Consider the following 22,495-nt stretch of genomic DNA (forward strand, 5'->3'; position numbering starts at 1 on the left):
GATGAAAGGTTTGGAAACCATGTAATATGAGAGACGTTTGGAACAGGCGAGACAAGTTAAACGACTAACCAGAAGACAGTACCGGGGGCGCTATAGGAAGGCTTTGCCTTCAAAGACAGGAGACTCTTGCCATACAGGCCAGGTTCATTTCCGTTCCCTCTGCAGAGCAAAGCTGGGATGAGTCAGCAGAAACGTCAGGAAAATCCAGTTCATTTATGAACAGTCAATCTTTGAGGATAAAAGAACTCCTGTGACAGGTAGTGAGCTCCCCATCGTGCATGTCCCTTGACAGAGGCCACAGCATCAGCTGGGAAGGAAATCATTATGGCTTTCTTCCTCACAGTGGGAGGTTGAACTAGGTGACCTCCAGGTTCCAACTGTGAAACTTAACTTATATAAAGTTGGCTGATTTTAAGTTAAAATGGTAAGTTACAATTAGGTCCATACCCTCTTGAGGGTCATACTCTATTAGGCACAGCCCCTCAGAGCAGCTCGGAGGGGAAAAGGGTAGGGTGGAAAGGATGCTGGGTCACAAGTTAGATAATAAATGTCAGGGCCTTGCTCCACCTACTGAAGGTATATTTTACTTCTCACACCCTTAATTCCTGTAATTTCAGTTTGAGGAAAAGTAGATACCACTGTTTTGAAAAATTTTTAAATATTATTTTGACTGTGCCTAAAAATTTTTTAAGCATCAGTTATTTGAAAAATGGAATAAACAAAAGTTTTCCTGCCCATAGCACCATGGCCGTGGTGAAACTGTTATATAAGAAGCCTTATAGAAGATGACCTCTGCACATTTTCTGGACACTGTGGTATCAGGTTTGCTAATAGTCCTTTGCCTCACTGTATGTTATTATAAAGTGAAGGTGTTGTTAGCAGTTTCTTTCTTCTAAGTCTTACCTATTCTGCACCAATGCAACTGGTTTCTGTGGTTCAGAACTGCCACGTTGGCTGGGATAGTCTAGTTTCTTTAGGCCTACTGTATTCAAAGCAATAACAGTGAAACTCTACTGTAATTTATCAGTCTCCTATGGAAAACAAACATTTATAAAATGCAGCTACATTTCTGTCTTACCTACCAAAAATGTTCACCCTGCTTATATCATTTTGTAAGCCAATTTGTACTTCAAACATTATGTCATATTTTTCAGACAGCAATAAATTAATTCATAAGTATTTGGAGTCTGCTTTGCAGGCCAATTCCAGGTCATACCACGGCTCAGAACACACGTCCCATGTTTTACAAGGAATTTTCCTCTAAGCTGTGATTGTAATGTCCTCTAACGGTACAGTAGATATATAATATTTAATACAGGCACATCTCCATACCTATGCATCACTGTTCAAAGAGAAGCTGATTAGTGTACTTGAGACAAAAATAGGTCATTCTAATCAAATGTTGGCATTGGTTCCTTTTATTTGAAAAAGATGGTAGTAGATTTACAAAAGGAATTCCCCTTTTACCCAAGTCTTGGTAATGAGAAACTAGACATGAGAACACACTTAATCATCCTATTACCCAACACCCGAGCCTCCGAGTCTCCCACCTGAAAGCATGGGGAAAATACACATCACACAATTCGAGGGAGAGCCTGGGCCCCTCTCTTAACATCCCACCAACAATCTGTGCTTCACACACTTGAGCACTACTCCACTCCATTTCAATAAAAATAGAGTTTAATTTGGTCTCAAAACAACTTGCTTTTTCCCAAGTATGGGGAAAAGGGGCTTGGGCTGTGGGATCAACTACCACAATACATGTGGCTATTCAGGAATCAAGGGGGTTCACCATCACTCAAAGGTAGGGTGCAAATCTGTCTTGCAGTTAATTAATTTAGATTTCATATGAACTGCTTGAACTACAAAGAAAGCTGGCCAGCTAGTTTCCAACAACCAAAGGATAAAGAAAGGAATGAAAAGGCTAAGAGACTTAGCAAACAAACTGTTGGCCATTTGAGAGTAACTTAAGGCTCCCCAAAAATGGCCCCTTGATTGAAATCAATTAAAAGGAACCAACTGACCCGCTGATGAGTAAGAGCTTAAATATCCCACCTACTCAATAATGGTCCAAATAGAGTCCCAAAGCCCTGGAGGCCTCATGAATATTCTGAGAATTTAAAGTGCCTAAAGAAGGAGATATGCGCGGAGGAGAGGGTCTTTGCTTCTAAATAATAGTGGCTCTCCTGTGGTTACCCTTAGCCTTCCAGGATTCGCTTTTCAAGCTCTTCATTGAAATTGCTCAGGTCTTTAACTGATCTCCCTGAAGGACTCAAAAGCCTTAAGCTAATTACACTTGGCTGAGAGATGCTTGATGAGATGGGAAAAACATAAAGCTTTTGAAAGGGTGAAAATCTCAAGCCATCTGCTGGTGGTGTTACTGAGAGAACAATAGGGGAAAAGGAAGAGGGCAGCTAGCCAGAGTGGAAAGGTACAGGATTTCTTTAATTACTGGATCAATGAGACCATTACTCCTTGGAATGTTGGGAAAGGCAGGATACACAAGCTTAGAGAGCTGGGCAACAACAACTGTGCTTGGTCAATAAGCAAAGCCAAAGATCAACAACAACAAAAAAGACACATTGTGAGGGAGAAAAGGAGAATTAGGTCAGCTGGGTTTAGAAAAGCATTTTTGATTGATTAGAAATCACAGGTAGTTTATGGAAAGGAGAAATAAATGCTCCTAAGTTGGAATTAGGTTTCAGAACAACCTCTGTACTTTTTTTCTGATTATCTCTGGTCCTCAAAGGCAATTGCAGATGGAGCCCCGGTGAAGTGCGCTCTCTCTCATGTCAGTGAGCCAGTTGCTTCTGTTATACTTGGCAATCCAGGTGAACAGCCTGCGTTTAGCTTTCAGATCAATGCCCCAGGTGTTGATTCAATATGGCAAACAGCTTATGTGTGTTGCTCTAAAGGCCCTGTTCAGCTTCTCCTTTTTTCTTTTCTTATTAAAATAAGCCCCTCAAATTCAACTGAGAAAATGTTAGATTTTGGAAGACAAACCGACTTAAATCACATAGGGGCTGCTGAAGCAGGGTTTATTATTTTTACTTTGTGTGGGGAACTCCCCCAAGTTGAGCAAGAGTTATGCCCCCGATCCTATTTTTGCTCTTTTTTTCAACCCTTGTAGAGAGAATGCCATCTTCTTTCACATGAATCCTTCTTGTTTCTATGTCTAAAGATAAGTAAAATTACGAAAATGATGGGGAAACTTTTATCTTCATTTTCCCCCCTTATATCCTGTTCATCAAAACAAGGAAAGAATGACTGTAAGGTATATGGATGTGCTTTGTTCCAGAACAGGCCAAGGCAGACATCCATGCCTTCATGACTTAGTGAGTTTAGGGCGCAGGTGTATACTCCACTTGTTATATAACCTGTTTAAGTTCATACTTGGTTCTGAGTCACTATTGTCTGTAAAAAGTATAACTGCCCCACTGATGCCGGACAGGCGCTCTTGCACTGGGGCCAAGAGAAAGAGAGAGAGTACTGCAAGACGGAGAGAAGGGAGCCATGGCTTGCACTCATGCCCAGAGAGAGAAAGAGTTAAGCTGCTAACACTGTAAGGGAGAGCTGGCCTTGCAGCCCGGCCGTGCGGCTGTGTGTGGGAGTTGGCTGCTGACAGGGGCCACAGAGCCAGAGCAAACAGCCGAGATAAAGGCAGAGAGTATAAGAGAGTTAGTGTGAGAGAGCTGCTGATAAGAGAGCTGCTGATAAGAGAGCTGCTGATAAGAGAGCTGCTGATAAGAGAGCTGCTGATAAGAGAGCTGCTAAATAAAACTACTTTTCACCTGCCATCTGCCCATCCACCCACTCCCATCGGACCTCAGCTGGGGCTGGAACCTGACCCGGAGCATGACATTTGGAGTAGTCGTGGCCCTGGCATATCAAGGACCGTTTAGTAGCATACATGATTTTGTATAGACAACTCCGATATATGCTGCTCAGGATGCACTTTGAGTACCCCAGGGCTGCTTTCCAATAAACACACACAGTCCTTGGTTCTGTACTCTTCTAACCTAGGCATGCAGTCTCTGTGTTCCCTTGTCCACAACACCTGCCACTGTGGGAGAAATGTGTTGTGCAATGACCACAAAGAGGGCATATGTGGGAAGAGAGGCTTATAAGTGGCTGATCTCCGACATACTGTGGGTTGGAGGTGGGAAGAGGTCCTCATCCTTACCACAGGTACCCTAATGCCCTGTGTCTCAGCTGCAGGTACTGGGGGTCCACAATGACGCTAAAGGAGCATCTTCTCCCACAGTGGCAGTTGTGAGCCAGCTGGTTTGGATAATGAGGGCTTTGCCAGTGGTTCTCAAGCTGTAGTCCTTGGACCAGCAGTACCACCATCACCTGGGAACTCATTAAAAATGCAAAATTTTGGCCTGGCACAGTGGCTCAAGCCCGTAATCCCAGCACTTTTGGAGGCTGAGGTGGGCAGACCATGAGGTCATGCGTTCGAGACCAGCCTGGCCAACATGGTGAAACCCTGTCTCTACTAAAAATACAAAAATTAGCCGGGGGTGGTGGTGCTTGCCTGTAATCCCAGCTACTCAGGAGGCTGAGGCAGGAGAATTGCTTGAACCCGGGAGGTGGAGTTTGCAGTGAGCTGAGATCATGCCACTGTACTCCAGCCTGGGCGACACAGTGAGACTCTGTCTCTAAAAAATAAAGCAAAATTTTGACTGCCCACCATCTCCAGATCTACTGAACCAGAAACTTGAGGGATAGGGCACTAAAAGCCATGCTTTAACAAGGCTTCAGGTGATTTCATGCACATTCAACTTGGAAAGCCTCTGCCCTCACTTTGGGCTACACCTGATGGAGCTAGGGTTACTGGCAGACCAAGCAGTGTTACGCAGCCTGTTGCCAGGAAGGTCTGGACCATGAGCCTCCAAACTCTGCTTATTTGCTTTCTATTGTTTTCACTGTCTTGTCTCTAGGATATATAAATGTGAATTCCTACGTATAACACAAGAGATACACACACACACACACGGTTCAAACTTTCATAAAGTCCTAATATTCTAATAGAGAAACCAAACCACAGCAATTATTGTCTAAGAAAAGAAATATACTTGAAGGGGAGCTCAGGAATTTGCACTTTTTGCAAGTTCCTAGATGATGCTGAAGCTACTGGTCCAAGGAACACATTTTAAGAACTTCCATCCAGATGAATCTGTTTTCACTACTGAGGGCTTAGCTTCTCCTTGAGGGTAGAGATTGTTTTTGTGGGTTTTTTTTTCTATTTTGTTTTTGTTTGTGCCCCAGCCCTGAGCTCAGTGCCTTGTACATATTCATGCTGGATAGTTTTTAAATTAATAAACATCATTGAAAGTGCAACTGAGGAGACTCAGAAGGAGGGTACTCTGTTTACCTACCCCTCTGTCAATCATCTTTGCCTCATCACCAGCCAAAAGAAGACAGTGGGAAAGTCTAGGAGTTTCAAAAGGAGTGTTCTAAATTTGGGTGCAAAATACTAGCGTAGTGGTAGAGGTAATGTACTAGTTTCTACTTGCTGCAGTAAATTACTACAGACTTAGTGGCTTCACACAATGCAAACTGATTTTCTTATGGTTCTGGAGGCCAGATGTCTGAAATGGGTCTTATGAGGCTAGCATCAAGGTGTCAGCTGAGCTATGTTCCTTCTTGAGGCTCTAGGGAAAAATCTGTTTGATTACCTACTACAGTTTCTAGAGGCCACCTGTATTCCTTGTTTCATCGCCTCCTTCCTCCATCTTCAAAGCCAGCAGCATAGCATGCTCAAATCTCAATCGCTCTCTTGTTGTCTCTCCTCTGCCTCTACCAATGCATCTCCTTCCCTCTCACTGACTATCCTGCTTCCCTATTTGCTTATAGATATACTTGTGATTACACTGGGCTCACCTGGACACTCCAGGATATTCTTCTCTTTTCAAGCCCCCTAACTTAATTACATCAGCATAGTCTCTTTTCCTGTGTAATGCAACACATGGAAAGGTTCCTGGGATTAGGACGAGGACACTTTTACCATTGTTCTGTCTACTCCAGGCAATTAAAAACAGTAACCCTTAATGTTCTCTTCAACCCCACATTTTATTTGGTAACTGGACTAAAATTTTTATTCCTTATTATAGGTGATAAAATAGTAAGATAGATACCTTCTGGATATGTTCCTGTATTGGCAGAGATAACTTTGAGATCTACTTATTGAGTATCTCTTAAACGGGTAGACTTTGGAGATATGAAATATACATATTTATGGATAGACACGCATGTGCGTATATATATATATACAGACACATTATATCATATAACTATATTTATCTTGTCTAGTATTTATCCGATCTAATTACTAGATATTATGCAAGTTTTACTTTCTGATTGCATAAGGTTTTCTATAATATTCTGTTAATGGAAAAATAAGAGTAATGTAACAAAGTGTAAAATATTGGCTATATTAATTTTGAAAAGTACTCCCTTACATTGAAATTATATGACCATATCTTAATACATTATGAAACATGAACCTCTTAATCCTGAATATTTTTACTTTATGAACTATGTTTGTAAGTATATGAAACAAAGGAACAGATGAAGTAAATTATGTTTAAAGTTTGAGGAACAAACTAAATATGACAAATGGAATAAAAATGCTCCTTTGAAATTTTTCTTTCAGAATAAATATCCGTTTTCCCCTTTTTCCCCATTTCTCTTCAGTTTATAAAATTAGGTTCAATTTAAAATGAAGGCTAATAAACTATGACAACATCTCTGAAAAATGAACCCATGTGCTTCTATGTAAAAAATGTAAATTCAAACAATCGGATGATATTATTAGTTAGAAACGTGACTGATTCATCTCGACATTTCCTTTGAAGTTTCACAATGAAATAAAGCAATCACATACAATCAATCCAAACCCCTTGCTATTGTTCAAATGCTTGCCTCCCTTTTTCTCTTTTTTCTTAATCATTGCAGCAGATGTCATAAAATAAATGTAGTGAAACATTCAGACAGCAAGTTCCCCAATTGTTTCCATCTTGATTATAAAAACACATTGAAAGGTAAATCCTCATGGTGAAATAAATGAAAAAAATAATTAACATTCAAAGTACTCCTTATACCACCTGCTCTTTACGTACTGTGCTGAAATGAAGGCACCTGATGTATAAAGAGTAATGAAAAGAAACTGAGTTTCCTTCTGAAACAGAGAGAAAAGTAGCACTTACATTTGAAATCCAAATCGAAATGGATATATCTTTTGCACAATCAGTAGGATCTGGAAGTTCTTGCACCTGATGTGAAGTGGTTAAGTCTAAATCCAAATGCAGTAAGTATGTCATCCAAAACCTATGACATAATAGTTTGTGGCTATTTGTTTACTAAAATAAAGCCTTTTATGTAAATGTTGAGCCTCTATTCCAACCACTGTACAAATGTACAAATTAAATTTTGGGTTGACAATATTTTGGTTTTTACAAAAAAATGTATACATAAACATCCGTATTATTACAATCACTATCTACTCCACATACATTATAGATTAGACTTGCACTTGTTAGTTCTGTCGCTGAAATGGTCTGTCTGAATGTTTATTAGGATCTTTAGTTCACAGTCATAATGCAAGTCTGACTTGTAGTATACTAAGAGAAGGCAAAGATCAGTTCACGGGAAAGTAGGTAGAACCCTCTCTACTTTATGAACTCTATGTACAGTGGCAGAAAACTGTACTTAAAGGAAACTTAAACTGTTATTCTAAGAGAGAAAAAGCCAAACAAAATGAGACTGACCAGATAAAGCCAAGTCAAAGTAAGGTAATAGGCTTCTGAGTACAGGGTTGTGGGGATTACTCCATTCCACTTACGGCCTGAAATACTTGAGGCCCAAGACATGCTACTTTGGGGCCCCTTTAAGGGAGGCTGACATCAGAGGGCACCATTTTCTTCCAATCTATCAGGTTGGGGAGGGATGCAAACACAGCAAAGACTATGCTTACAGAAGGGCATGGCATTGTGAGAATAAATCCATGTTTCCACGGAAACATCTCAAGTGTATGCATATATGTCTGTGTGTGTTGACAAAGATTCATAATTTGAGAGTTACTGTTATGAAATGAGGGAGTTCATATTCAGGGTAACATTGGGCTTTATATAAATAGACTGGGGCTCAGCATTCTTTTTCTATAAAGGGCCAGGTAGTAAATGTTCTAGGTTTTGCATGTTCTAAGAAAACTTTATTTATTTCATATAATCCCATATGAATTCGATACCAAAGAAAGACTGGCAGAGTGCAATAACTGTAATAATTTTGGGTTCTTACTGACTTTAGTCTGTAAAATGACATGGAAAACAAAGGAATCAATAATGAATCAAATCATTTGTCTGCATTCTAGTTGGCAGTGAGTCTCCACACTCCTTGGCATGGCCAGAAAGGTCATGCATGCTCTCACCCTAACCCTGGGTTTTCACCCTATCACTTCTACTTTAATAATTCCGCTCCACCATTCTAGCTTTTATTGACAGCTTGGGCTGCCAAAAGAGAGCAAGGGTGGCTATACTTATACTAGACGAAATAGACTTTAACTAAAAAATAGTCACAAGAAACTATAAAAGGTCATTGTAACAACAAAGGAATCAATTTATCAAGAAGATGTACAATTGTATGTATTTATCCACCAAACATCAGAGCATCTAAATATATAAAGCAAATACTAATAGAACTGAGAGGAGAAATAAATAGCAATACAATAATAGTAGCGGACTTTAATACTCCACTTCAATGATAGATAGGTCATCCAGAAAGAAAATCAATAAAGAAACAACAGATTTGAACAACATTATAGAGTGAATGAACCTAATAGACACCTAACATTCCATTCAATAACTGCAAAATACATATTCTTTTCAAGCGCACACAGAACATTCCCTAGGACAGATCATATGTTAGGCCATAAAGCAAATCTTAAGTTCATTGAAATCATGTCAAGTATCTTTTCTCATCACAAACATATAAAACTAAAAAACAATAACAGGAAGAATTTTGGAAAATTCACAAATATATGGAAATTAAATAACACAGTCCTGAACAACCAATAGGTCAAAAAAGAAATCATGAAATTGAAAGAATCTTGAGACAAACAAAAATGGAAACACAATATACCAAAACTTACAGGATGCAGCAAAAGTAGTTCTAAAAAGAAAGTTTATAGTTATGAATGCCTACATTAAGAAAAAAAGATATCAAAAAGCCTAACTAACTTTACACTTTAAGGAACTAAAAAAGAAATAAAGCCCAAATTAGTAGAAGAAAAAAATAATAAAAATTTAGGACAGGAATCTGTAATCATCTCTCATGAAATCTCTAATCTCTAATGAAATAGGGAATAGAAAAACAATAAAAAGGATGGACAAAAATGAGGTTTTTAAAAAAATTAACAAAATTTACAAACTTTTAGCTGACTAAAGAAAAAAGAGGACTCAGCTGGGTGCGGTGGCTCACACCTGTAATCCCAGCACTTTGGGAGGCCGAGATGGGCATATCATGAGATCAGGAGGTCAAGACCATCCCGGCTAACACAGTGAAACCCTGTCTGTACTAAAAGTACAAAAAATTAGCCAGGCATGCTTTGGCAGGTGCCTGTAGTCCCAGCTACTCGGGAGGCTGAGGCAGGAGAATGGCATGAACCCAGGAGGTGGAGCTTGCAGTGAGCCGAGATCACGCCACTGCACTCCAGCCTGGGGGAGAGAGCACGACTCCATCTCAAAAAAAAAAAAAAAAAAAGAAAAAAGAGAACTCAAATAAATAAAACTATAAATGAAACAGTGATGTCACAAGTGACACCAAAGAAATACAAAGGTTCATAAGAGACTGCTATGAACAATTATATACAAACGAATTGGATAACATAAAAGAAATGAATAAATTGCTAGAAGCATACAATCTAACATGGCTGAATCATGAAGAAACAGAATCTCTGAATAGATTAGTAATGAGTAAAGAGATCAAAATAGTAATTGAAAACTTCCCAATAAAGAAAAGCCCACAACCAGATTACTTCATTGGTGAATTATGCCAAACATTTAAAGAAGAATCAATGCCAATTTTACCTAAACACTTCCAAACAAATTGAAGAGAAGGGAACATTTCCAAATTCATTTTATGAGGCCAGCATTGCCTTGATACCAAAGCTAGATAGAAACACTACAAGAAATAAAAATTAAAGGCCAATGCCCTTGATGAAAATAGATAGAAAACATTTCAACAAATTACTAGCAAATTCAACAGCAGTTTAGAAGGATGGAGGGATTTACACCTGGAATTCAAGGGTGGTTCAACATATGGAAATCAATAAATCTGATATACCACATTAACAAAATGAAGGATAAAAATCATATGATCATCTGAATATATGCAGAAAAAGCATCTGACAAAATTAACCATTCTTTCATGATTAGGAAAAAAAAACACTCAACAATTTGAGTATAAGAGGAATGTACTCCAACATAATAAAGGCCATATATGACAAGCCCACAGCTGTCATCATACTCAATGGTAAAAAGCTGAAGGCTTTTCCTCTAAGGTCAAGAACAAGACAAAGATGCGCCTACTCACCACTTCTATGCAACATAGAACTAGAAGTCCTAAACAAAGTAATTAACCAAGAAAAAGAAATAAAAGGCATTCAAATCAGAAAAGAAGAATTATGATTTTCTCTATTTGTAGATGACATAGTCTTATTAAAAGCCTTACAGATGCCAACAAAAAACTGTCAAAACTAATAAATTCATTAAACTTGCAGAATTTGAAATCAACATAGAAAAATCAGGTGCATTTCTATACACTAGCAATGAATAGCTGAAAATGAAATAAAGAAAACTATCCATTTATAGTAGCATCAGAAATAATAAAATACTTAGGAATATATTTAACCAAGGCAGTGAAAAATCTGTATACTGAAAACTGTAAAATATTGATGGGAAAATTGAATAAGACACAAATAAATGTAAAGATATTCCATACTTACAAATCAAAAGAATTAATGTTGTTAAAATGCCCAAATACCTAAATCAATCTATATATTCAATGCAACCCCTATCACAACTTCAAGGGCATTTTTCACATAAAAAAAAACAATCCTAACACTCATATGGAAATACAAAATATTCCAAATAGTCAAAGCAATCTTGAGAAAGAGGAAAAAAGCCAGAGACACCACATTTACTGATTTCAAACTACATTTCAAAGCTATAGTAATCAAAACAGTATGGTACTGGCACAACAACAGACACACAGACCAATAGAACAGAATTGAGAATCCCAGAAATAAACCCATGCATATAAAGTCAACTAATACTTGACAAGGATGTCAAGAACACACAACAGTGAAAGGATAGTCTCTTTAATAACTGATGCTGGGAAAACTGGATACCCACATAGAAAAGAATAAAATTATACCTCTATCTTATACCACTCACAGAAATTAACTTGAAATAGATTAAAAACTTAAATGTAAGACCTGAAACCATAAAACTCATATAGAAGACATACGAAAAAACTTCTCAATGTTGGTCTTGGTAATGATTTTTTGGATATGACATCAAAAGCACAAGTGAAAAAGGCAAAAATAAATAAACAGATTTTCGTTAAACTAAAAAGCTTCTAAACAGAAAAGGAAATAATCAACAAGGTGAAAAGGCAACATATAAAATGGAAGAAAATATTTGTAAACCATATATATGATAAGGGGTTAATATCCCAAACATATAAGAATTACAATAAAACAGATTATCTGATTTAAAGTAGAAAATCTGATTAGATCAAAAATCAGTAAAGAGTTTGAGTCAGTAATCAAAATCCTCTCAACAAAGAAAAGCCCAGGACCAGGTTAATTCGCTGGTGAATTATACCAAACATTTAAAGAAGAATTAATGCCAATCTTACTCAAACTCTTTCGAAAAAACTGAAGAGAAAGGAAGACTTCCAAATTCATTTTATGAGACCAGCATTATGTTGACACCAAGACCTGAATAGACATTGTTCCGAAGAAGACTTATGAATGGCCATTAGATATGAGATAAGGTGCTGAACATCACTAATCATCAGGGAATTAGAAATCAAAATCACAATGAGATATGACCTTACACTTGTTAGGGAGAGTTTCATCAAAAAGGCAAGAAAGAACTAAGAAGTGTTGGTGAGGGTGTGGAAAAAAGGGAACCTTTTACACTGTTAATGGAAATGTAAATTAGTACAGCATTATGGAAAATAGTATGGAGGTTCCACAAAAAATTAAAAATAGAATTACCAAACAATCCAGCCATCCCACTTCTGGCTACATATCTGAAGGAAGAGAAATCAGTAGCTTGATGTCTGCACTCTCGTGTTCATTGCAGCATTATTCATAATATCCAGGACACAGAAACAACCTAAGTGCCCATAGATGAATAAATAAATAAAGAAAAATGTGACACACACATACACACACACACACGCATCTCACATTTGTATACATAATATGTATACAATGGAATATATATGTATAATGGAATATTACTCAGCATAAAAAGAAGGAAATCCTGCCATTTGTGACAACATGGATGAAACTTGAGGGCATTATGCTGAGTGAAATAAGACAAAGACAAACACTGTGTGATCTCATTTATATGAGGAATCTTAAAAAGTTAAAAAGAAAAAAGTCCAGGCGTGGTGGCTTACGCCTGTAATCCCAGCACTTTGGGAGGCTGAGGAGGGTGGATCAGGAGGTCAGGAGATTGAGACCATCCTGGCTAACACGGTGAAACCCCGTCTCTACTAAAAATACAAAAAAATTAGCCGGGCATGGTGGTGGGCACCTGTAGTCCCAGCTACTCGGGAGGCTGAAGGAGGAGAATGGCATGAACCTGGGAGGTGGAGCTTGCAGTAAGCTGAGATTGCGCCACTACACTCCAGCCTGGGTGACAGAGCGAGACTCTGTCTCCAAAAAAAATAAAAAAATAATAAAGTAAAAAGTTTTTTTAAAAAACACTTCATCCTGAGCTCTATGCTTGGAATGAGCCCAGCAGTGGCTTTGTCTGTTTTCCTCAGTTTCAGTGCTAGTGTCTATATAATTTCTGGTACATATTACATGTGCATTAAAAGCATTTGTTGAATGTATGAATAAAACCATTTATGACTTTCTTAGTTACACAAAGTTATACATAACTTTCTTAGTTATGCAGTAGGGTAATGGTGGACTGCTGTGCTAATAAGGATCCCACTGCTAGTCATTAGAGTTAGTAGAAAAAAAACCTCAATTATATATCAATTGAGTATATCAAATATACTCAATTATATCACTTGTAATCAAGTTTCCATTTTCTAGTCTCAGTGTAGTAGTTTTCATTGTGAAATAAATACTATATTTCCTAATATAAAGTACACTGCTTTCACATCTTAACATCTTTAAAACAGTGAATTGTTACAAAATTTTTGTTGGTCAGGACATGATGATACAATTTATCATACTCATATATGCATTAGCATCAAAACCAAAAGTACTCAGACTTGCAGAATGAGTTTCAATGACTTGGGTGAAAATCTCTGAAAAATAATAAATATGGAGGGAGTTGGTGAGTCAGGAGTGTTTTAACAGCCTCTAAGTAGAAGCAAAAAAGAAAAAACAGGCTAACTCTATGAGAGCAAGATAGATAGACTTAAGTCTTAAGAGACTTACAAGCCAGTGAGTTTTAAATTCTTTATGAATTCGCTTAAATTCTGAACCATCAAAGATATTGGCAGAGGACAATATTGTGTAAGAAAAACAGATATTGATGACTTTGACTGAAAGTGATTTAGAAGTAGGACACTGAACCTGATGAAGTTTTAGCAATATCATAACTAATTCCTTTAGACTTACATTTTCTTTTTATGTATTCTCAAGAGTAATATATGAAAACGTTCTACATCTTGTTCGAAGAGTTTTTTCAAACATATAAAATAAAAATCCTAAATGATAAGAAATTATTGTGTCTTACTTTAATAAGCAAGATTTTAGAAAATTTGTTAATAATATGTACAATAATGGCACATCTTACAATTGAGGCATCTTAGAAGTACACCTTCATCTACAGTGTGTGTACAACTATATTAAATGTAGAATAGCAGTACTTACCATAAAACAATATCAAGTAAACTACAACCTCAGATGAAATTGGAAGCTACTGCCCTACTCTGATACTACCTTAGTATTTTATCACTGTCTATCAAATGTATCAAACAGTGAACAATAACAAATAAGTGAGGTGGTAAACAGGTAAAAAAAAAAAAGGGCAGTTTTGCCTTCAGTATACTGTCAAGAAAAATTGTCTAAGACTTGACAATGGATAAAAGAGATCCCTGGGTGTCACTGGGGTGGAAGGTTGAATGTCACCCTCCAGACTCTCTGGGATTATCTGGTTCTATGAGGGTGTATTCCTTTGACCAGCTTTCTATTCACTAGACTATTTTACACATCTGTACAGGTAGAAGGTAACATGTAGAAAACTTGTAGTAATGAAAATGAGATTTGTTCATATCAGTGAAAATGAATTTTGTCTGATAGAAAGAAAGGATATGTTGTATTGCCCTGTATGATATTAGCCAGTTTGGAAACTTTCAGTGTTCTTGAATTGTGCGTGTTTGTATGGATATATTCAGTGTTTCTGAATGTGTGTGTATTATGGATCCATGTTTATATCCATATAGCCATAATTCATAACCAATATGCAGTCATGCATTGCTTAAGGTGAAGATACATTCTGAGAGACATGTTGCCAGGTGATTTCATCATGCAAACATCATAGAGTGTACCTGCACAAACCTCGATGGTATAGCCTACTACATACCAAGGTTATATGGTATAGTCTACTGCTGTTAGGTTACAAACCTATACAGCATGTTACTGTGCTGAAGACTGTAGATAATTATAACACAATGGTAAGTATTTGTATGTCAAAACATATCTAAACAGAGAAAAGGTACAGTAAAAATGTAGTATCATAATCTTATGGGACCATTGCGACATATATGGTCTGTCGTTGACTAAAATGTCACTGTATAGATGATAGATGGATTTTACACACACACACACACACACACATAACTCTTCAGATTCTCTTTTGAAGCAATTTTAACATCTTAATGATTCCCTTACTAGTTAATCATTTAAATAAAATATTTTACTTGTATTGATTTTATAGTTGTATGAGAGTCATATTTTTATCTTTCTGAAAATTTCAATTTAGCATTATATAATGTCTTTGGAAGGAAGTTAAATATAAGGAATAAATGTTAATAATTATACTCACTATCTTTAGAGAAGGCTAATTTTCTGAAGCATTTCAGGATAATATATGTAAAACAATACTATGTTTAGATGCAAGTACAAGTTCATCTTTTTATTAGTTGTGAAAAAAATTCAGGTACTTTATGCACAGAGAGTTATAGAACTCTAATTTGGCAGAGAGGAGTAAAAAGTTCAACATTTAAAGACAGAATTCCACTTATGTGAGTGATCTTTTGTTTCTGCAAATTACTTTGATAAGCCATGTGATTTGATAAGCCACATGGTTGTTGAATCATACACCTCAGGGCAAGACCAGAAGGACATAGGCATGATACAAAGTTAAACTGTAAATGAAACTGGAGTGTTATGAACTGCAAGAAATCAAAGAAGACAAAGGGTAATACAGGATGTAGCTGGATGCTGGAGACTTAGAAGAGATGGTCTCTTAAAATTTGCCAGATGGGCAAGCACAAGTTAATTACAAGTATTGACCCTGACATTCGCTTAAACCTACACATATCTCTGAGTTTGTGGTACTGCACGGAGTGAAGGGATGAGAGGTGGTAGTGGTGTCTGAGTGGGAGCCATAGTGAGAACTAGAGACAGCTTATGATAAAAAGGAAAGGTAAAGGCTGAAGTGAGAACCAGAGGCAGGAGCTTGGAGCCTGAGATTAGAAGAAATAAACCTGACACCAAAGAATTCTCAGACATATTGGAAGGAATGATAGATTTCTCCTACCATGAAAAATGGAGGTTCAGGGCAATTTTTTTCTAAATCTTTAAAGACAAGATGATTGCAGCAAGCTAGAGGATTTGAACAAACTCAAGAGGCCTGCATAACTTTCTTACTGGGTAGATACATGTGAACTTTATACATGTAAAATTTAACCTTACACATGTACACATGCATATATGCTATCCACACCAACATCATTATTGTAGCAAGAAATCAAAGTGCAAGACAAAGTGCAGTGAATATACCTTTTATTCTTCTGTGTTTTTTAACTTTATAGGTCAGATATGCAGCATAATTTGAATGAACTGGTTCTATATGTTTACACTGCATACATAGAGACATGTAGAAAACCTAAACAGTTTAGCTTAAGACTTTATAATTTTTATGTTCAAGGTACTTAACCAATGTGAGGAATTTCATTAGACACTAAAATATTCATAAAACTCAAACAGAGACCAGCATTTTTAATTTAACTGATATCCTAAAACATAATTTTGGTTGTTGAATTTCAGATTCAAAATATTATTAAAAAAGAAGAAAACAAATGGTAAAACTGCCTTAGAAAACTAAATAATGGTGCTGCTAATATGGATAATATAGTATTACTAAACTTGACTTCATTTGAAAAGAGATACAAAGACTTTCTGAAAGTAGAATGTTCCAGTAAGTTTGTTACTCAACATGCAAGTGTATATAGTATTTCGCATGAATCAAAAATATGCCTGAGCAATGATTCTTTATAGCCAAGAACACAGCCTGTATATGATGGCCCAAGTATTAGGTATTCTATTCCCAGGGATACGTCCACTGTGCTATTGTGTAATACACAGGTACTCTGTGTATGGCAACACTGCTAGTGCAAGGTCTGCTTTTCAAGGAGAGAAGAAAGGGCTCTGCCAGTGATGTAAGAATCCTATGAGAAATGGAAAACACCAAGGGCTATACAGGGGTGCTTTGTAGATGAGACAAACCTCTAATGGATTTGATTGGTGGGAACATAAGAGAAAGTCGTTCACTTGCTATGTGTTCACTAAAAGATGAAATCGTAGCCAGAGGAGTTGCAAAAAAAGATGTTTCCCACGTGGACTAAGAAAGATGGTGATGGAAATCCAGCTTGGTTCTGAGTAGAGTTTCTGTGTAAACCCACCTTGAGCTATAAAGGCATTCCCCTCCCCCTTTAAAGTATCTTTAGGGAATAATTAGCTGTCCAATCATTGGTAAGTCCTAATATAGTTGGCTGATTTTTTTGCCTGGCCTAGGGCACCTCTATATTTTTATCAATAGGGTACAATAACTAAAACTGAGGAAAACCTATGATTTCAGCTTTCAGCATGGCTGACCGTTGGCTCCCATGCCATCGCTCTTGTTTCACCAAGAATGTGGTTCTTCAGAGTTGGCCTTCTAAGAAAATTTATAAAACTGGAGAACCTTATAACTGCAATTTTGAGTTCATGCGCCTCATTATTACCCTAGAGACTGGGATTCTTTGAAGTTTAAGGATTGCCAGGAATCACACAGGCAGGGCTAGAAGCCATGGCTGTCTGTACACTATGTCTCAAGGTCATGCTGGTCAGACCATGGTTGGTTCAAAACATGAACCTAAGGGCATGATACTTTACACTTGTCACTGGCTTGCTCTTAACTCTTTACTTGCACGCCTGCCCATATGCATCTTTTTCTAAGAAAACATTAAACCATAATATACTTTAAGTCTCTGTCAACATTTTGCTCAATCTTTCTTAGGTAAACAGACAAAGGATTACTATTCCACACTACACTTATTAATTGATATGAAAAATTATGGGGACCAAATGTATTCATTCTGTATAACACTTAGAGAAAAAAAATCCAATATATATCATAATAAAACATATATGAGAATTTTGTGAAATAATAACTTGATGTTGATATAGTTAAGATTTTATGTCAAATATTTCTAAATTTGCCTAAATAACAAATGTAAGAAAGATATTTTAATGCTGACTTTATATTTTATACTAAAATATGAGATCCTTTTCAGAGGAGATCTTCTATAATGTTACTTTCCTATTTGGTTATTAACCTAGATAACGTTATTCGACTGGATTTCATATGTGTTGCAGGTCCTGCTGGGAAATCATAAAACTAGGCTCATTTAGGAAGAGGCAATGTGGCTATATCAGAAAAGCTGCCATATGTGAAACCTCACTTTCTGCCTGTTGAAATTTTTGTATTTCAGGTCTCCCAGGGACATGTCCACTGCGCTATTGTGTAATTTTATCAGCATGAACTTCTGCTGAATATTTTTCCTTCTTTTCAAAATCCATATTTTAGTAGAACTAACTTCAAAACTTAATGTTGCAACATCCGTGCCCATACACCTGGGAGCCATAGAAGATGTATCCTGAAGATTATCTACATTTTCTAATCTTATAAAATGCTACAAAAAGAGAGAAAAAGGTTATATATTTTTCCTGGTCTGGATTTTTTTTTTAAAAGGAATCACTTTCTGCCTCCTTAAAAGGATTCTTAAAATAAAAGAGAATGAATACTTCTAAAGCTATGAAGAATGTCTTTACAAATGTAATAAAATACTCATTTGTTTTGTTTACAGATAATTCTTAATATATATGTACAACTTTCCATTAAGACACTATTTTGTGAATACAAAATATGGAGCTATAGCCTTGAAATGTTTTCAAACAAGACTTTTTAATAACTAAATAAAAAGAAAGTAAAAAAATTGCTACTTTGAATTTATTTACTACTTTTCTTTTGTGGATCTATCAACAGCTGAATGGTTTCTTTTTTTAAAAAACAGAAGTTATGGTTGTATTTATTTCTCAGATGGAAGATTGAGATACCGACAAACAAGAAAGTGTTTATGAATGGAGAGAAATGCCTTCCACCTGGCTTCCTTCTATTAGTTGTTTTATCTCTTTAGAATAAAATATGCAGCAATGTAAAGAGTTTAGAGCATATCAAAACTGCCGGCCTGAGATGGTGCTGCCAACCAAATGGATAGAACCGGTTGTCGTTGTTGAAGGATAATGTAGAATATGTGACTTTCTACAGATTCAAAATAGTGAAGAAGGATGATGAATGGACTTGGGGAAATCACGTGGATTTTCTTGACTTTGTCATCAATTTATCAAATTATGATAAACACTAAATACTTATGGAGTGCATTCTATGTATCACACATTGTTTTAATTGCTTTGCACATTTTACTTATTAAATTTTCACCACAACTATATGTGACAGGTACTTTTGCCATCATCATCTTACAGATGAAGAACCTGAAGCAGATAGGTTAAGTAACTTGTCCAAAGTCACCCAGCTTGTCAATTGGTGGTGCAGAGCTACTGCAGAGCACCATGAATCTACATTGCCTCCTTTTCCTCTGAGTACTTTTCATATAGGGAACAAAATAGCTTTTTACTCATACTTTGATACAAAGTATAAGATGACAAAGGTGATGCATTTAAAATTATTTCAAATTTAAAAACCAGAAATATTCAAGGCAGGGCCAAGTGAAATATCTGTGGTAAAGATGGGAAGAGAAAATGTGGTTAATTCAAGACTACCAGCATTGTCAGCTTACAGTGAAAAGTCAAATTTTAATAAAGAAATTCAACCTCATAGTTGCTAAAAGCAAGTAGCAGAATTTCACCTTGCTTTTTTCCCACATGCTATTCCACCATTATCAGAAAAAGATTGGCATATTTACAAGGAAGAGAGGAAAGGTGGGTATTTAATTCTTCAGTCATCAGAGTAGTGTTCAATGCTTGGGAAGGCTCTGGGAGAAGGGAAACATGTCAATGTGCTGAATGCCAGCTTTTTTCTTATAGGTCAAGTCAAAAGAGGAAAATGTACAGCTGTTTGATGTTCCTCTTTACCATTTGCATTTCTTGAAATGCAATAAACAGAGCAAACAATTTCTGTTACAGAGAAATTAAGCTAACACACGCAGCATTGTCTATTTTACACTTTTAAACTACAACTGAAGAGAGCAATACCATATATCTGATTCTGAGTAAGGGTTGTATCAATTCTCAGTTATCAATATTAGACCTGAAATAACTTTGAATATACCCTTTATTTGACTTGACAGGAATGTGGAGTCATGAGCCTGAACTAGGATTTGCAATAGAGAAAAGCTTATTAGAGGCATACACGTGGGGGAATATTGTACTGAAAATGCAGTCAACATTTTAAAAGTGTCAAAATCTCTAACATGGTTTTGCAATTAAACTGTATCAATGCCCCTGCCGAGAAGAGTTCATAATTTGGAAGCTGTAGTTGCTATTGACCTGATTCTACAATTGAGATCATGTCTGAATTTTAATTTGGAAACACAACTGATCACTGTGTTCTATACATAAGGCCTGTCAAGTTATTACTCTGCAACTGCTTTGAAAATACATATTTAAGAGCAGTATGATTTATGATATACTGTAACAAAAATTATTTTATTAGCTTCTTTTAAGAGATTGCTTTATATTTAAAAATTGAATTATTTAAGTTCTTCAATTAACACTAAATTAATCAGAATAGTTTTTTAAAACACATTTTAAAAAATATTTCTCTTCACTCTAATACATTGTCTTCTTGCCCCAAATGCTGTTTTAATGTTTAAGGATTGTTCATTCCTCTTGAGTTTTCAGAAATCATTATAATGCTCACTTTTTTTTAAAACAGTATTCAATATGATTGCATCCTAATATTAGCAAGCAAGATTGCAATTTAGGTTCATATAACGTGCATATTTTACATAAATTGTTTCTTTCATCACTACTATACTAAGGAAGACAGATGAAATCAATACAAAAAGGTCAGTCTATTTGCTTTAAAGCCATTTCAGATTTTGTATGAACTTTATCCCTCTAGTCCATAATTTTGATTTCTTGCAGACTTTCTCAATACTGTAATTTTAAAAATTTAAATTGAATCTAAATGAATAACAAAAACATCTTTATGCTATATGTAATTGCTGTAGGTCTTCCGAGTATTTTCTTTTGCTACTTCTAGATTTTATTCTACTTTCAAACGGAGATTTGGGGTTAAGGAAATGTTCATTTTCCCCCTTTACAAACTGTAATTGCATGAGAATAACTTTGATGGTTGAATTCTAGGCAAGAATCCAAAGAAACTCTCCATTCTTGATGGGTTAATTTAAGAGCAGTCCTACCTTTTTCACCTTCTTTTTCTTCTTGGTCATCTGTTAATGGAATCACTTCCGGTTGCTCCACAATCACGGCATCTTCTTGGTTTGATGAAAGTTCTAAATAGAATGACACAGACGGACACTCAGGGTTGTTTTAGTTGGAATCATTGAGAGAATACTGTGACTATGGCATAGAAGGTTAGAGTTCTTTTTTCCCCCTCCAAGTTTCAATAGGTACACCAAGTTGAACACTATTGCTATCCTCCAGTAATCATTGCCTAAAACATACACACATACCATGCACACACACACAGGTTTATATAGAAGTCATGGTTCACAGTTTCATCTCATTCTCTGATAACAATATATTTTGGTTTCAGTACCTTCTGTTTCCATATATGAGCTCTGGGATTCTGTTTCAATTTTTATTTCATCCTTCCTTGAATCATTCTCTTGTCCTATTCAAAACAGTGATTGAAAAATAAAATAAATGTGACATGCATGACCGTAGCTTTATTCCTGACCTTCAGAAACCATGCTTTAATCATGCTTGCAGAGATAGAGAACAGTTTTGAAACCAAAGGCAAAGATACAATTTTTCTAATCATCAGATTTGTATCAATTATTTTCTGAGAAATATCCTGATAATTTAGGAAAAAATCTTTTTTTTTTTTGGAAACTGATATGAAACTGGCATACTTATTTAGCTTAGGAATGCACAGGATATGGATAGAGGACACAACCTGGAAATTTTCAAATTTTACAATAATTTCTGGGCTGTATGGGTTAACTACATTTAATTTCCTTTTAAGACACAAATATTTCCCATAGTGAGGATTCCTAGAAAATGAAAACACTACTTGCACTTTCATTTTTCCATCAACAGAGCATAAAAAACTTGAGTAATGTGGACACAAGGGAACTGGAGGGATAACAGCTCTGAGGGAAGAGAGAGACCCTCTCATATTGCTTTATATGGTTTTATACTCAGTACCTGTTTTAAGAGAAAAGCAAGGAAGCAAAACCAAAGACAGGCAGCCCTGCACCAGGCCCGAAACCAGGCCTGGTCCTGCCTGGCCTAAACCCAGTAGTTAAAAATCAACTCATAATTTAGAAACTGATGTTATTCATAGATTCCAGACATTGTATAGAAGAACATTGAAACTCCCTGCCCTGTTCTGTTTCACTCTGACCACCGGTGCATGCAGCCCCTGTCATGTACCCCCTGCTTGCTCAAGTCAATCATGACCCTTTCATGTGAAATCTTTAGTGTCATGAGCCCTTAAAAGGGACAGAAATTGTGCATTTGGGGAGCTCGGATTTTAAGGCA

The 22,495-nt window shown here is 36.4% G+C and overlaps 1 protein-coding gene across 7 annotated transcripts in view; it reads right to left on the reverse strand.

The window, feature by feature from the left end:
• The window catches only part of MACROD2 (mono-ADP ribosylhydrolase 2), a 2,104,525-nt gene that overhangs the window by 43,039 nt on the left and 2,038,991 nt on the right, over positions 1–22,495 (reverse strand). For all 7 annotated transcript variants that reach the window (XM_055265233.2, XM_055265231.2, XM_055265236.2 and 4 more), the window contains 2 exons: positions 21,549–21,623; positions 21,190–21,282 (listed from right to left, as the gene is read on the reverse strand). In XM_055265233.2, the coding sequence (XP_055121208.2) occupies positions 21,190–21,282; positions 21,549–21,623 (168 nt within the window). The remainder of the gene's footprint in view (positions 1–21,189; positions 21,283–21,548; positions 21,624–22,495) is intronic.

Source organism: Symphalangus syndactylus, chromosome 24 (assembly GCF_028878055.3).
Source record: "Symphalangus syndactylus isolate Jambi chromosome 24, NHGRI_mSymSyn1-v2.1_pri, whole genome shotgun sequence".
In the NCBI taxonomy this organism is placed as follows: domain Eukaryota; kingdom Metazoa; phylum Chordata; class Mammalia; order Primates; family Hylobatidae; genus Symphalangus; species Symphalangus syndactylus.